This window comes from Perissodus microlepis, chromosome 1 (genome assembly GCF_051167445.1).
Source record: "Perissodus microlepis isolate ML-2025 ecotype Zambia chromosome 1, ASM5116744v1, whole genome shotgun sequence".
Lineage (NCBI taxonomy): Eukaryota > Metazoa > Chordata > Actinopteri > Cichliformes > Cichlidae > Perissodus > Perissodus microlepis.
In genome coordinates this window covers 34,337,513-34,354,373 of record NC_140461.1, presented here as the reverse complement: position 1 = coordinate 34,354,373, position 16,861 = coordinate 34,337,513, and the positions used below count along the sequence as shown (strand labels likewise).

The 16,861-nt window shown below is 40.6% G+C and overlaps 1 protein-coding gene across 1 annotated transcript; it reads left to right on the top strand.

Moving 5' to 3' along the window:
- The first annotated feature begins 10,792 nt into the window (after positions 1-10,792).
- Positions 10,793-12,417, top strand: socs4 (suppressor of cytokine signaling 4). Its single transcript, XM_084924710.1, has one exon. The coding sequence runs from the start codon at positions 10,799-10,801 to the stop codon at positions 11,981-11,983; it is 1,185 nt and encodes a 394-aa protein (XP_084780836.1). The 5' UTR covers positions 10,793-10,798; the 3' UTR covers positions 11,984-12,417.
- The last annotated feature ends 4,444 nt before the right edge of the window (positions 12,418-16,861 follow it).

The window sequence follows — 16,861 nt, the reverse complement described above, 5'->3', positions numbered from 1 at the left end:
CCCCTAGCTCCCAAAAGTACTTCAGGAAGCTGAATGTGTTTTTCATGTGACTTGTATGTAATTGTTATGGGCCTGTGGTTGATGCAGATCTTGTCCGCTTGACTGTGTCTCTAACACCACTCCATGTGGAGGTTTCCATGTTTCCATCCTTTGGTTCCTTTAGTCCTTTGGTTCTGGGTAGTATGTCGCCTGGGATAGTAATTTGCGTGTATCAAAGGGTGTCTGTTTTTTCCTTGTAAAAAGGTTTTTCATAAACTTGAAGGGATCATATGTTGATTCCTCACATGTTCTACCCCTTGCAGCATTGCACTGTACTGCTTGATATCCCCCTGCAATGACTCAAATACTTTCTATTTCGCTTCTGTGGTATTCTTCCAAAAATTCCTCCAACTTCTCCTTTTTTTTTAAATTTTTTGTTGGCTGCAGAATTTGAGCTGGGCTAAAGGAGCCTTTTGTGCCCTTGGGATTTTGCTCCTCAGCCCATACCTCTGTGGCACACAGCTGAAATCTCTCTCACCTTCTCCAGTTTTATTTCAACATCTCTCTTCTGATCTTGTGGTAGAACCAAGTACCAAGTACCAGCCATCATTACAGGTACCAGGTAGCTGTAATGATGGCTGCCCTCTTTTTTTCCGGCAGGACTTGGGCCTCCAGATTTGGGGCTTTCTTCTTCTCTAATGCTGGCTGTGGCTGGATGGACTCTGGGCTGATTGTGGTTGTGTTTCCCTGTAGGTGATAGTTTTCTTGCCACTCTTCCCCTGACTGAATTGCCCTACGTCTAAAGAAGTAGTGGCCCCTCAAGGCCCATCGTTACATTCTCTTAGACACTTCTTCCTGGCCAAGAAGATTGTTGTCTTTTTCTAGCCACAAACACAGCTTTGCATCTTGTGCCAATGATGCTCCATTGCTTGCTGCACTGAAAGCTTGAATCATTGCTATCACTGCTCCAAGGTCTAGTAGTTGTCTGTTGTCTGTCTGTAAGATATCTTGCACCCCCACTCTTGCAGACCCAGGGTGTTTTCTTCTTCTTAATTTTCTGTAGCCAATATACCAATAAATAATTGGTACTGTCAACATGAATAGCAAACCCATCCCAGCCCCTGCAGGGATTATTCTCTCCAGCAAAATTTTGAGAAATTGGGCTCATCAGGTCTTTGTTTGCTAAGTTTACTGATTTTGGCTGACAAAACTTCCATAAGGTAGAGGTAGGTGTCTGAGCTTGGAGAGGAAAATGCAAAGCAGAAAGCTTTGTAGACATCAAATAATAAAGTGCTGCTGCAAATTCTGTAGATTTGTCAGTTCAAGTGACTCCAGGCACATTCGATTCACTCGTAACGGGAATATTATTGATTAGGTGAGCTATACGAGGGTTAAGCTGAGAAGATTCTTTTCACACAGAACTGTTCAACAGCTAAATTTAAACCCTCATTGAGGGACGACTATGTTCACTCACACTGTGTTTCATAGCTCTTCATGTTTGTATCACCGTGGATCAAACTTCCACTGTAAGATAAGCTGTGTGCACAGACTGAGTTACTGGAATTTCTCCTCTCTGTTATTGATTTTTAGTGAGGTTTGCAAATGTTTACACAACTAGGAAAAGACATACAAGCTATTTCAAATGATGCCCTCCCCTGATTTCTCCTCCATGCATTAGAGGTCAGGAGACAGGCAGGATGTGAGCCGTCTGATAAGCTGCAGAGACAGAAAGGCTGTCAAAGATTTCCCTGGTGGTCAGTTCGTCACTTTCTAACAACGATGCTGGAGGGTAGGACTGATGGAGTTACACTTCCATGCTGTTTGAACAGAGGGAAAAGTAAATACATCCAAAATAGGAGGACATAATATCCTAATTCAAATCTAAGTCTAGGTGTTCTCTGTTGCCCCCACTCCACACTTATAAAATAACATTTCTTCTCTCATCTCAAATATTACATATAACATAAATAACATATTGGGTATTTAAGATTTTATTATTTATGTTTTTATTTATATTTTTCTGTCTTTTTTTGTTTCTGGAGTGCATTCTTTGTAAATACATTGCTCAAAAAATGAAGGGAACACTTGATCATCAAGTCAGTTAAATTTCAGGACAATCAATCAGGATGGCAGATCTATGGGTATGATTATACCCTTGCTTCAGATAACTAAATCCACAGTTAACAATTCACAGTTAACAAATACTCAATGACACACAGCCATAACCACAAAGTAACACTGTTGCTTCACCTTCTAATGGTGGCCTGTTTGTATAATTATGAAAGATTGTAAAGACTGTAAAGTACTGCTATTGGTTGAATGAGTCCACTTCCTGTAGACCAGTAGGTCAGTGTGGTGGCTGTTATAATAAGTTATAAGTTTATCAGCTAACAGCTTTGTTTGTTGGTAAGTTTTTTATTGGACTTGTATTTCACATTTCCTTTGAGAACTCTGGTCATTTTGAGCCAATTTTAAAGAGAACTCCCCACAATACAGATGGCTCCTTTTGGACATAGATAAACAAAATAAGATGAAGAAAGTCTTGTCACGGTTCTGGGTCCGTTGGACCCAGTATTTTGAGTTTATTATGTTTTGGTTTATTTTTGCATTACGGATTGTTTTCTGATGTTCTGGTGCTTTGTTTATTATTATCATTATAGATCTGTTTCTGTTATTCTTGGTGAGGGATCAGTTCTTAGGTTTTGGGTTCTCATGTGTATTGCAGTTTCTGTTCAGTGTCTAGTCTGTCTCTCAGTGTCTTGTCTGCATCTGGTTTAGTAATTCTTGTTTCCTGTCTTATTGTGAAAGTCTTTGTCTTATGTTAGTGTGTGCAGCTTAGCTCCCCCGTCTCGTTAGCCCTGATCTCCCTCAGCTGTGTCTCCCTTCTGTTGCCCATTCCCTCATTACTACCCTGTGTATTTTAGCCCTGTGTTTTCCCATGCTCGGTGTCACGTCGTACCATCAGATTATGCCTGTGTGTTCCTGTTCTCCGTTTTCAGTGTTCACTTCATGTTTTGATTTCGTACCAGCAATAAAGCTGAGGTTTTTGAGTTTCAAGTTAGTGTCTGAGTCCTGCGTTTGGATCCTCCTCTCCGCCTGCCCGCACACAGAGCCCTGACAAGTCTACACAATGACAATATTTGGAGAAAATGGACAAGGATGACATTTTGAACTAAAGTGCATACAATAATTAATCAACACACAAGCGTCAACAAGATTTTCCTAAGCTGAACTTGTCTTCTGATCTCTGACCCATCCCCCCCTTCAAAGGAAGAACTTCCTTCCTTAGATCAATAAAGTGATACATTGTTTGTTTTTGTTTAGCGGCTGGACACTGTGTGACACTGTATTGATCGTAGGAAGGAAGTTTTTCTTCCTGCAACTGCATAATGGACTGACACAGAAAAAAAGCAGAAGTGTTTCACAAAATTCAGTAATTACTTCTAACAATGACAATAAGCAAGAATATTTTTACTTTTTACTTTACCTTGTGGGGACATCTCATTGACATAATGCCTAACCCTGACCCTTACCCTAAACCTAACCATAACTTAATTGTAACCCTGACACTAAAACCACATTTTGAGTTTTACTTTTAATTTCTTACTTTTATTTTCATTCATCATTTCAGCCGAACTCAAACATCTATATGTTTACTGATTATGTTCTGATCAGTACTGAACACAGTTAACTATCAGAAAATTCACACATGATTCATAATATTGCCTTTAACCCTTACAACATGTAACATTATTTTTCTTGTTCAAAAGTATAAGGATGGGTTGGCAACACAGTTCTTATCTTGTCAAACTCACACATGAATAAAAAGGTCGAGGATGGATCATGTCTACACACGCGAAATCTAGACATTAGAATATATGTTTTTACTACTCAGACTTGCATTTTTGACTTAGTTTTGATTAAGAATAAAGATGATCTACTTACTAGCAGATAGGGAAAAGCTCTGTTCTAGCACTCTGATCATTTTTTTTAAAGGGTTGGGTGTCAAGTTCTTTTATCCCCTCAGGTGTGATGGTTGGAGGGGGACACTTCAATCTCTCTCTACTTCACATTATATGACAATGGACATGTGGAGGTCTTTATCAGGAGAAAAAGCTATAAAATATATGAAAATACAGTCAAAAAATTATAACATTTATGCTGCCCTCCACATTTTCTAAAGTCCTCCTGTGGGCCAGTTTGGAGTCTTTGCTGTGTGGTTTTGTGAAGAATAAAAAATTATCAAAAGAAGGACTCTCAAATTTTTGGCGTTTCACTTTAAAGCCTGTTACTGATGACATTTATCAACTGATAAACTCCATCACACAATGATGACACCAAGGGAGAATGCAGCAATGCCTGTAACAGTCAAGACAAGTAAGTTCACCATGCAATGAATGAGAAAGGTATACCCAATTGGCACAAAACACCTGTCATTCAGTTTTGAAGATTTCCATAAAATGCTATGAATTCACAGCGAGGGTGAATTCTGTGAACTACAAACGAAGATGGGCTGCCTGTGAAACTGAGCCACTCTTACACTAGTGCTGCCAGTGCTCACTCTCCCTGCATCTGACTGTTTCTACTTAGTGCTCCTGGGTTTAGCCATGTCCGTCTTCAAACTACACTAGGTATGCCCTTTACAGTGGGTTTCTCAGCGATCACATTTTGCCATGATGACACACAGACAGACATAGTCACAGAGTGAAAACAGTATCAGCTATGCTGTCGAGGCTGCTGATCAATGAATCTTATTCCATTTGCCATGTGCTTTCTTGTATGCTCAGGATTTAGATGCATGTGGCAGTAATAACAAGTAATTAGGTTATCTAGTTGGATTCCCATCCTCTTCATCCTCTTAATATTGATCACTGCTACAATGTCCTGTCAGGACGTCATTACAAAATGGGCCAGTGGAGTGTAAAACAGTGTTAACTTACATCCTGCTGTCTCATTCAACTGGAGGTTATAGAGAATGACCCACCAAAATGTTTCTCTCCACTTTCTGAATCAGAGCCACCCTTTTATACTTGCATATTTTAAGATAAGCAGCATGTTAATGATTTTTGGAAGAGGTTTCCCTGCAACATCTATGCACCACTTCCTTTGGAACTGAAGCACCTAAAGAAAGCCATCATGGAAACAGCCTTGGCAGCTGAGACCAGCTCAAGATGGCTGTGGTTGAAGAGAGCTCACAGATGGAAACCTTCTGTAGATGAAGGCAGACTGCCCTTTGCTACCCCGCTAAAGCAAACCATACAGGTTAAAGTGAAAAAGCGAGACACTTGCTGATGATGTGAAAAGGTTCTCAACATACAGGACGCTCTGACCGTTCTCCCATTAAGGGACACCAAAGAAATCTTGCTACACTCTAGCACCACTATATTCTCATAGCTCCAATGATGTCTGCCTGTAGAAAGGTATCTTTGATGGGGTTTTTTTTTTCACATTTACTGATTATAAGATACTTTTTCACTGTGGATATAGTGGTCAGAGTTCTTTTTCTAGCTCATCTGTGGTATTTAATTAGCGATTTGCATACTGCACATGAACAGTATAGGGTATGCACTATATCAGTATCTGTGTATGTATATACACTGAGTCACTAAGTCCAATGACCGGCCTAGCTTAAGTTACGCGCTTTCTAATATGACATAGAAGAGAAACCTCTCTGTGTGCACCTTACTTGCGGGAAACAGAGCGGCGGTAGGCATAAATAAATCTCCCTGGAGGAAAGTCGATACTGTGGCTCACATGTCTAGGAGATGAATATCCAAGCCTGTCTGCATCTTAATAGCTACAAAGCACTGTGTATATAATACACCTAAATCTGCACTTTTATATGTGGAAGAACTACTAAAAAAGGAAATACAGCAGTATCAGAGTGGAAGAAATAACATTTAAAGTTTTAATAACTAAATGTATTCAAGAACATAAGAGTCTAAGATTTGTCAGCGTGGAGAGGAAGTTTGTCTTTTAAATTACCTCGATGTGTTAAAAAGAGTAGGGTTAGTAGCAGCCTTGCCATCAGGTGTTACCATCTCTATCAAAGCAGACGTTTGGGCACTTTGCTGGTCCAGAGGAATAAAGGTGTATATTGACACAATACAACAATCTTCCTAGAAGTGGGCATTTCATCAAATTCAACATAAGGTCAGACCAGACCATACAATGCTCAGAAAAAAATGCAAAATCCCAAGAGCGACATCTCAGGTTCTACAACCCTCATGAAAATTCATATTCTTCTTATAAACTTTAACATGATAGTGAAATATTAAAGTTTATAACAATAAAAGTAGTAAAAACACTGAACGAGTAGGGGTTGTATGGAATTTTTGTAAAGACAAAATGTAAACAGATTTTGTAAAGTGCCAACAAAAAAAGCAATTAAATAAAACCTGCAAGACTTTTGGAACAATGTCCTTAGGACAGCTAAGCACACTGTATCAAAACAAACACCCCACACTAACATCAAGCACTGATGGAGCAGTGATGATTTGGGCTTAGTTTGCAGCCACAGGACCTGGGCATCTTTTGGTTGACCATGAGTCAATCAAACAAATGTAGATACTCCAGGTTTCAACTCATGTTATTAAGTACACATGTCCACAGAGTCAGTTTCTTCCATTCCAGCCTCTTCACCACTACGGTCAAGCCCGAACAGCTGTCAAAGGACATCAGGAACAAGATTGTAGAGCTGCACAAGGTTGCAATGGGTTACAAGGCTATCAGCAAGAACCTGGGCAAGAAGATGACAATTGTTGGTGCAATTATTTGGAAATGGAAATGAAACATAATTCACCCTCGGACTGGAAGTCCATGCAAGATCTTGCCTCATGGCTTGAGGATGATCATAGAGAAAGGCGGTGGACCAGCATAAAACTACATGGGAGGAGCTCATTAGTTGGGACCACAGTCACCAAGAATACCATGAGTAACACACTACACCACAGTGAATTGAAATCTTGCAGTTTTAATTTAATTACTACATTTTCTAAAAATGTGTTTAGTCTATTTGCAGGAGCTTGGAAAGAAAGCGACTGAACTTCTTTAAATTTCTTGAACTGTAATTTTGTGGTCATAGCTTTAACTATAAAGTGATGGGCTAAATTAGCAGTTATATCAATTTCATTTTAAATCTACGATAAAGTAGGCCATTCCCATGGGGTCTGAAAAAAGATTGACTGCCGAAAAGTCTAGGGCAAAGCAACTTTTTGGATATCTAGAGCTATAGTTTCAATTTCCATCCATCCATCTGTTTCTTGATTAGCTGTTGGACTTAAACCTGCATTAACGATGATCTCGATCTTATTAACGCAATTTCTTATTTCACTTCAGCTTAAATTACCATTCCATCTGCAGAGCAGATTTATATTTGTTATAAATGTCAAATTCACCCATAAAATGTATGCGTCTGTGTCAACATGCCCCAAGACCTTTTCAATCTCAGTGGAGATTTTAAAAATATAAACTAATCAAAAGTCTATTATTTCACTTCACAGAACATGCAACCACATATTGTATATGCTTCCAAGACTAGGTTGAAACAAGGTAACTCAGGCTATAACATACCTAACAGTTCCTCCCCCATTACTGAACAAATGGCAGCGAACAAATGTCTGTTATAGCCTTCACATAAAACATATACAAGGACAGTAACTTCTCCATTCATTCAAAGCTGCATCAATTATTCATAAATGCTCCGACTCCAGGGATCGATGCCTCTATAATGTGGACTGATATGAGCCCCTGGTCGAGTCTTGGCTGCAGCAAGTTAATGGGCAGACTCGATTTCATCCACTGCTCGAGGCACTTCCTTCACAAAACTCTGCACCACACCCCACTGACACACTTTATAAAATTACAGAATGAAGGGAGATATCAGAACAGCACAAAAGGGTCAAAAAACAGTAAATATGGTCAAAGTACAAGTGAGAGTATCCCCCCAATTTATTTTTGTGAAATTACCAATTATTTATCAACTGAGGGGTGAAACCTGATATGGCCCTGTGTAAAATTGTAAAGTAGGCATCACAAAACTGAGAACAAACTTTCAGTGGTTTTAGGAATCCCCAAAATGTATTAGGTTTGAATATGCCCTGCGACAGACTGGCCCTAAGAGAGCTGGGATAGGCTCCACCCCCCCACCCTGGCTTCTGTACTGGACACATTTTGATACCTTAACACTAGCATCATACAATCAAATTTTTTCCTTACCTGGGATGATTGAGCGTGCATCAAGACTTTACCACTAGCATTTTATCTCCTGCCATGTTTGTTTTCAGAAGGGACTATGCAAGCTGTATGTGCAACTGTATGGGTACAAGTATATACCCATCATTCCATTAAAAATGCTTCAAAAGGCACAACACAGCAAACTATAGTAGAAGGGTCCAGTTAGGTAACTTGAATTAGTAGAGGTTAGTACTAGTTAAAAGTTTACTTTTTGACAAAGCTTATATATGGGCTGAATCAGGTGACCTCCCTTAGTTACACTGCAATATGCTAGGCTGCTGGGGGTTTCCCACAAAGCACTAAGGCTTTCTTTTTCACTCACGTTTTTCACTCACTGTGTGTTTATACAACACATTTAATAATTAATTATTATTAATATCTGCCTTGGCTCTCTTCCACAGTTTGTCTTTTGTCTGTGGTTGCAGCATATGGCGTCTCACTGAGCCTGGTTCTGCTGGAGGTTTCTACCTGTTAAAAGGAAGTTTTTCCTTTCCACTCTTGCCAAGTGCTTGCTCATTATAGGTTTGCCAGATTGTTGAGGTTTTCCCTCTGTTGTTGTAGCATCTTACAATATATATCTTACAACATCAAGTACCCTGAGGCAACTGTTGTTATAAATTTGTTGCTATGTAAATAAAATTGAGTTGAATTGAACTTTAGGCATGATAAAAATGAGTTAAATATGATTTTAAGTGCTGTTATGTTCAGCATATTTATATGGGAGTCTACTGACCCTCTTTTGGTGCCAGTCTCTAGTGAACTGCAGTTTTTTGCTTGTCCACATTAGCTTCCTTTTTCAACCTGGAGTTTGCTGCTGGCTTTTACTCCGGCCATGGATTCCCAACCTAGCTCATGACACTTTTTAAAGAGAGTAAGTACCTTACTAAGGTTTTGTCATCTTTGTAAAGTTCAGATGTTTCATTTCAAAGTTTTGAGTGAAATAAATTGATCCGGTTGTTGACCACAACACATGGTGTTATTACCCTGTTCAGCTGTGTGGTAATGTGAAAAGCATTAAATATTCAGTTAAGAGGAAGTCGAGTGTCACTACATTATCTGAGATGTCAGGGATTTATTGATGACTATCCTTTATCTCTTTGAGCAGAAAGGGCACACAGAAACACACACACACACACACATTAAACCACTGGGAGTAATATTATTTGTTTGATAGATGTAGTCTATTTGTTTCATGAATTATAGATCTTCCAAAATGTCATGCAGAGCCAGAGGCATGTTCCAACTCGCACACTGTACACATGACATCATGCTGACAGATGAGTCCTTTCAGCAGCACTTTCTGGAAGTTTTAACTGGGAAACTCAAAGGTTAGTCAATCAATAAGTAAAGCTTTTTAAAATGCTTCCTTGTTTCCTCCACAGAGCTGAATCATTAATCAGGCATACAGACTGCCTGTAAATCTGAGGCATAACCTCCTCCACAGACAGACTTAAAGCTTTTCATGAAATGCGCTTTGATCTTTTAGGTTAAGCTGTGGTCCTGGTCAGGTTAAAGCAACTCAAAGCAACATAAAGAAAAAATTATGAGCACGGATAATATATATCTTTTGTGTATGGACCAAAAAAATTCTCACTGCTGTGGTTATCTTTGATCTTTTTGGGAGATGGAATTTATCAATGGACATGTAAGAAGGGATGTAAGACAGAAAGGAGGATGTTTCAGTCTGAATCTGAGACCGCCCTCTCCTTGCCGCGCTACCCCCAACCATTCTGCTGGCTCGACCCCACTCCACCTCTTCTTATTCATTCAGACCCGTCCAGGGCGGAGAGGAAACTGCTGCCCCCTCAGGGACTTGACATCATAATTATATAGGAAGCAGAGCAGTCTGTCGGTTGTTAGAGGTAAAGAAAGGCTGCAGGCTGGTCTCGTGCATGGACACCAGTGTGCAGTGGACAAGTGGTCATAACATGGATGTGGAGCTCTATTTCTGACACTGTTAGGAAGGTAAGATAATCTCATGCATTAATCTTCAAAGAGATAATAGCAACAAAGAGCGATTACCAGTCTGATGTTAAATCTCCTGCTGTATACAATCTGTTGCCTTTAATTAGATCATAGTCGGATTGTCAGTGATGATGTTTGCAAACTGATGCAAATAGAAATGTTAGGTATTAAACTAACACGTCTCGAAGTGACTTTGCTCTTGAATTATTTCTAAATGAAGCTTGAAAAGTCTTCAGCTTTGTGTGAACAAGTCCGCTCTTGTCTGCAGGATGTTTCTGAAGCCTTAATTAGATTTATTGCCACTGGAGATGATGATCAGTATAGGAACAAGCAGTGGGAGTCCACAGCAGCCTAGATTACAGAAAGTTCTCGAAGGGTTCTGTGTTAGTCACAAAGCACTTCTAATGGTGCCAGTTAGATAATAGAGCTTTACATTTACATCTCATAGCCCATTAACTTATTCACCCCTATATCATAAGAAACTTTTTTTTAGATAAACAAAGACACCTTTTAAATGCTCATACTCATATTCTGGCATATTTCAAACCTAAGACATAGTACAGTTGTCACAGAGTATTCTGTTTTTGCATTCGTCACAGATTGAGAGGTGGAAGCAGGCATGTCAGAGAAGAAGCCCCGGGGCTCAGACACTCGGCCCAAAAGTGGCTTCCGCAGCTGGAGCGCAGACAGTTACATTTGGAAGGGGAAGAAACGCTCCCGGAGCTCTCGCAATGGGTCGAGCCCTGGAGGCATGGAGATGGACGGGACGGAGGAGTTGGGTGTGGGGTCATCATCCTGCTCGAGGAGGCGCAGAGAGAGGAAATGTAGCTGCAGCGCTCTAGGGGACACGCTGACGTCTGGAGATATCGATGTGATGTGTCGGAAGGCCTTGTCACGGCGCTCTCTGCGGCAGAAGTTTCAGGATGCTGTTGGCCAGTGCTTCCCTCTGCGCTCTCACCATCACCACCACCATCACCACCATCATTCATCGGGCTCCTCGCGACCCTTTTCGGTGCTCTTCTGGTCCAAACGCAGGATCCATGTGTCAGAGCTCATGCAGGATAAGTGCCCATTCTCACCCAAGTCTGAACTGGCTCGATGTTGGCACCTTATTAAAAATCATGCTACCCACCCAAGTGCCCTCAAGGACATGGAGGCTCCCCTCAAACCTAGTGTCTCATCCACTACCTCTCCACCACAAACCCCCATCTCGTGGGAGGACATATGCTGCTCCCCTGGGCCTGGATGCACCAGTCTGGAGGACTGGGACCCTTCTTGTGCTCATGGGCATGAAGAAGGTAGGTGTGGACACACGGACTACATCCTGGTCCCAGATCTCCTACAGATCAACAACAACCCATGCTACTGGGGCGTGCTGAATCGCTTTGAGGCAGAGGAGCTGCTGGAGGGCCAGCCCGAGGGCACGTTTCTGCTCCGGGACTCTGCCCAGGACGAATTTCTCTTCTCAGTGAGCTTTCGGCGCTACAGCCGTTCCCTACATGCACGTATTGAACAAAACGGCAAGCGTTTCAGCTTTGATGTGCGTGACCCGTGTATGTACCGTGATCCAAGTGTGACGGGACTGCTCAGGCACTACAGCGACCCAGCCACCTGCCTCTTCTTTGAGCCACTCCTTTCCAGACCTCTGCCAAGGAACTTCCCTTTCTCCCTCCAGCACTTGTGCAGGGCAGTGATCTGCAGCTGCACCACCTACCGAGGCATAGACAGCCTGCCGCTGCCACCTCAGCTCAGGGACTATCTCAGACAATACCATATTAAGTGTGACGCGGCCTGTGCTGTGTGACTAACCAAATCAGGCCTCATACTAAGGACAAGCAAAAGAAGCTCACCTTGGCAAAAGTACTGCCATTAAATTCTAACAGTGTTTGCTGTTACGTGAGGTTTAAAGATTCGATCTTGAGCCAAGGATTGTCATCTGCACTGCAATTCCATTTGCTGTGATAGCAAACAATGGCAATTGCTGTTTTTTTAGCCTTTCAATATTTAGGAGTGACAGCCTCACAGAACAAGAAAACAACCACTAAAGGGGACTGTGGCGAGACAGCCTGAGTGTTGACTTAAGCAAGCCAACACTCCATTACAGAAGATGTTAAGATCATAGAAATGTTATGGTCTTGAACCCTGAACACAGCTAGTGCAGTCAAATGTTTGAGGTAAAGCAACTCTGGGGGTATCTAGTAATATGCAAGCATTATGGATTTTTCACTAACTGCATAACCGAACAAATTTCTACATTTCATGATATTTCATCCCAGCCTTGCAATATATCTACATAAGTACTTAGTATGCTTTTCTTATTTTCTGTCATGCACATCTATGCACTGTTACTCATTAAACATTCATTCCGAAAGGTCAAATAACGAGGTCAGCGTATGTGCAAGTAATCATTGAGAGCCAAAGGCTCAGGCTTCTGTCTGCTCTGAACATTCAGACCATTCTTTGGATCTTTATGATGTCACTGAAAGGGGATATCTTTAATATGTCCATCTGAGGTATGTAGCTCTGTATGTGAGCAGCAAAGCTCCACCCAGCTGCTGTTCAAGACTTGTATTTGCGATGAACAAGCAGCAAGAACAAATCTGACTAAACGAGAGGCCAAAAAGACGTAAAGCAACCCACGTCAGAGAGCGAAGAACTACAGGTCTGTACCCAAGCCCAGTATGAAATGAATAATGGAAAGCTACTAGCAGAGTCCAAGAGTATATATATAGAGTATATAAGGTCATCTTTAAACATTGATGTAATATAACACAAAATTCCAGCTGAATCTCTTTGGAGAGAACTGCTTTGTGCCGGATGGATTACTCGATCCTGCACAGGAAAACTGAATCAGGCAAATGGACCTGACAACAAGGATGCTGTTTTTAATTTGGGCTTTTATCTGCTACACAAAATGGGTTCAAACACCCTGCTGGCAATCAATACATGTAAGCAAATTAGAGATGCATTATGACAGGAAAGGAGACTTAATTAAAACCCTACGAGGAGCACAAATGTCGTTCCTTTTGCCTTTCAGCTCTCAGCTGCTGTGTTGAAAGGCAGCAATAAAATCTGCAGCTTTTCATAAAAGAAACACGCAAATCACAGTTATTTATATATAAGTGGTTTATAAATTTCTGATCAAATGTAATACGATAAAACATAAAACAAGCTTCAGAGAGGAGATGCCCAAACAGGACCAAAATAAAAGCTATATAAAGAAGGCTTGTATTTATTTTAATTTTAAATTTAAAAAAGAAAGCAATATTTGAAGACAGTCACTGAGGGTTGCTGACCTGACATTAAAAAAAAGATCCTCTTTAGTCCAAATTCGGGGCTTAAGAACAACTAACCCCCATCCACCACCACCACCAAACTCATCAAAGTAATGACAGCAGTGAAAGCAGCTTACAATCAAACCTGAAACTAACTCGTGGCTGATGATGAAGGGCGGCTTAAAGTGGACTGATGTGCTCTTGTCTCTTTGAATGCAGATACAGGCCAGTGAAATGTCAGCCTCTTGTCCAGCTTGTTCATTTGGGTTGCATTCTTCTCTCCAGCCACGAGGTGGCGACAGCACTACATCGATCTGCTCCGTTTGCCTGTCTTTGAAAGCGCCTCTGTAAATGTGTCCTAACATCAGCCGTGCCTCCAACCTGTACCTGTTGTGACTGAGAAACTGTTCATAAGCATATATTGTATTCATACACACACCAATAAATTTGATTTATACGCCCTCTGTTGTGTGTCTGAGTTTATTTATTTATTTATTTATTTGTTGTCATATTAGGATAGCTTTTAGTACATCATGTGTATTCCTGCGTGTTCACGCTGCAGCTGTGTCACAATTAGACAAGTTAATGGTACGGAAAATGCTGCTTTTGAAGTATCACTCTGAAAACAATTCATCCTGGTCTTGGCAAAGGACACCTCTAAATGCCAGCGCTTCTTTGGGAGATAAGGACATGAAAAAGACCGCACCCACACACACACACACAAACGCAATGGATACATTTTACCTGCAAATCAGAATCATCTTTCTGATGCTAGCATTAGCTCAACTCTGCTGTGCACATATACATCAAGTATGTGTGCACATACAAGGAATGGGCTCCGTTTACTTGTACATACATATATATGTGTGTGTGTGTGTGTGTGTGTGTGTGTGTGTCTGCGCAAAACAAAACAGTATTATTGAATGAACGGTGGGCTTTACTTCTGGGTTCTACCATTTTCCCAACCCTGGAGGTCTTTTAAAGTTTCTCTTTAGACACTGGCTGCTTGTTCACTCAATTTTACCCTACTATTCACTGAAGCCTTGTCAGAAATGGTCTCAGTGCTGTCAAGCACTCAGTTGCTGTCAAAAAGCAATTCTTAAGAAAAGGAAGAAGGGAGAAAAGGCTGAGGAATACCAAATGACACTATCACTGAAATAAAAAACAGTGGCACCAAGTGTGACAGAGTGATGAATCCAGATTTGAAATAATCATCAGTATATGTGGAGGAAGTCGGGAGAGACTTGTTAGAATTGTACCAACTCTGTTTTTTGCCTCATCTACTGTATTTCCATGTATGTTTTCACATGATCCAATACTTTGCTGCATCTATTTCCCATTTTTCCAGCAACAGATATTAAAAAAGGGGATGACTCAAGACTTTTGCACAGAACTGTAGCTTCTTAGTTTATTTATAAAATCATCTTAGTTCAGCTTTAAGGACGTCCCCTTGCAATCTTGGGTTCAGTACCAATGTACCACAGAGAAAATGCTCCTTTTTTTCTGTGTTGACTTAAACTCAGTTTGTCAGATGAAATATTTGTGGGATTCTTGTAGCACAGGAAATTGAGCATCTACTATTTTTTAATCCTTCATGGGATAAAAGCCAGAAAATTACAGTTTTCATTTTAAACATGAAATAAACCAGACACTTGCTGATCACTTTCTCATACTTGTTTTTCTTTCATGTGGCAAACTTTATGTTTCATCACCCTGATTGCACACAAGTCAGTAGCTAGGCAATGGAGAGACTCAGGAGCCATGTCTATTGATCTTCCTGACCCATGTACATAAAGTATTAATGTTGTCTCGTAGGAGCTGATTAAGGAGCTTAGGTTTTCAGCAACGCGAAGCCATCATGCGCTGTTATATTGGATGCATCATACAGTGGATTTCCAAGTTCAAGAACTTTGCTTTTGAGGTTTTATGTTAGTACAGGACTGCATTTGGCAGCCCTGTGTAGACTAAAACACATAACTAAGCTTTAGGCCTGCTTCACATGTCCTGGTACAATATTACACATCAATGATATAATATTCAGACACACTGATGTCTGCCAGCAGAGAACTTCCTGTTCCACTAATCAAAGTATCCCCTGAGAAAACACTGAGGGGTGCATAATCTATATATATTAAAAGGTTCATATAAATAAATAATTAAACAAAAAGGTTTTTTGAGTGAATATTTACCCTATGGAAACTATGTTTCCATGTGTGTTACAGTGGAAAGCGTCAGTCTGAAAAATAAAATGTGCATTATCCAAACAAATGAGAATCAAGTGAAATTATATTCTTTCATTCATTCTTTAAAAAATGATTTTTTAAATTAAAATTACAACACGTGTATTGTTCAAATCATAAATGTGAGATGAACTGAAAGACTCCTGTCTGACTTAAAATAATAATACTACTAGTACTAACAATAATAATAATAATAATAATGATAATACATTAAAATGTGTACATTAAAATATTACATTTTAAAGTCCTCTAACAGACAAGAGCCTAATTATATAATTATATAATGTATGTATCACTTGCATACACCATCCAACTGTAGTGTAAAATAAATTTGTCGGAAAACGACAGAAAAATTTAAATACTGTTTCAATGCTTTAAGGCACATTTCCTCAGATAACACTGGAATAGTATAATAACAGCGTGTGTCTCAACCACTGTCCAAAATCTGTCGTAAATAGCCTTTCGATAAATGAATGAATTAATAAATAAATAAACCCCAAATCCCGTTCCTTGCTTCAAACGTGGGAGGGATTGTCTGTGAAGGTTCTCAGTCATCCAGGTCATCGTAGTCAAAGGAGCTTGCAAAGAAAAGCGTCTGGACTTCTTTAAGTTACTTGAAGACGTTTCACCTCTCATCCGAGAAGCTTCTTCAGTTCTAAGGTCAAATGGTGGAGAGTCCCAGATATAAACCTAGTGGGAGTATCCCCCCACAGAGGGACAAAAGGACCCCCTGATGATCCTCTAATCGCCTGAGCCAAGGTGTGAAACTGGGTGTGGGTCCCAATCAGCCAGAGTTTCGGGTGTGTTCATTGTGAAACCTGGCCCCACCTTATCATGCGAATTCCTGAGGTCAGATGGCCCAGGATGTGAGTGGGCGTTAAGGCGTCTGGGAAGGGATCTCAAAACTGGATTATAGATGGCAGAGAGTTGGTGTCGTAAACCCCCGCCTCTGTTCAAAGATGGTCGCTCACAGTGGACATAGATGGCTTCTTTCACTCCTCTTTCAAACCATCTGTCCTCTCTGTCCAAAATGTGAACATTGGCATCCTCGAAAGAGTGTCCTTTATCCTTAAGATGCAGATGGACTGCTGAGTCTTGTCCTGTGGAGGTGGCTCTTCTGTGTTGTGCCATGCGCTTGTGAAGTGGCTGTTTGGTCTCTCCAATGTA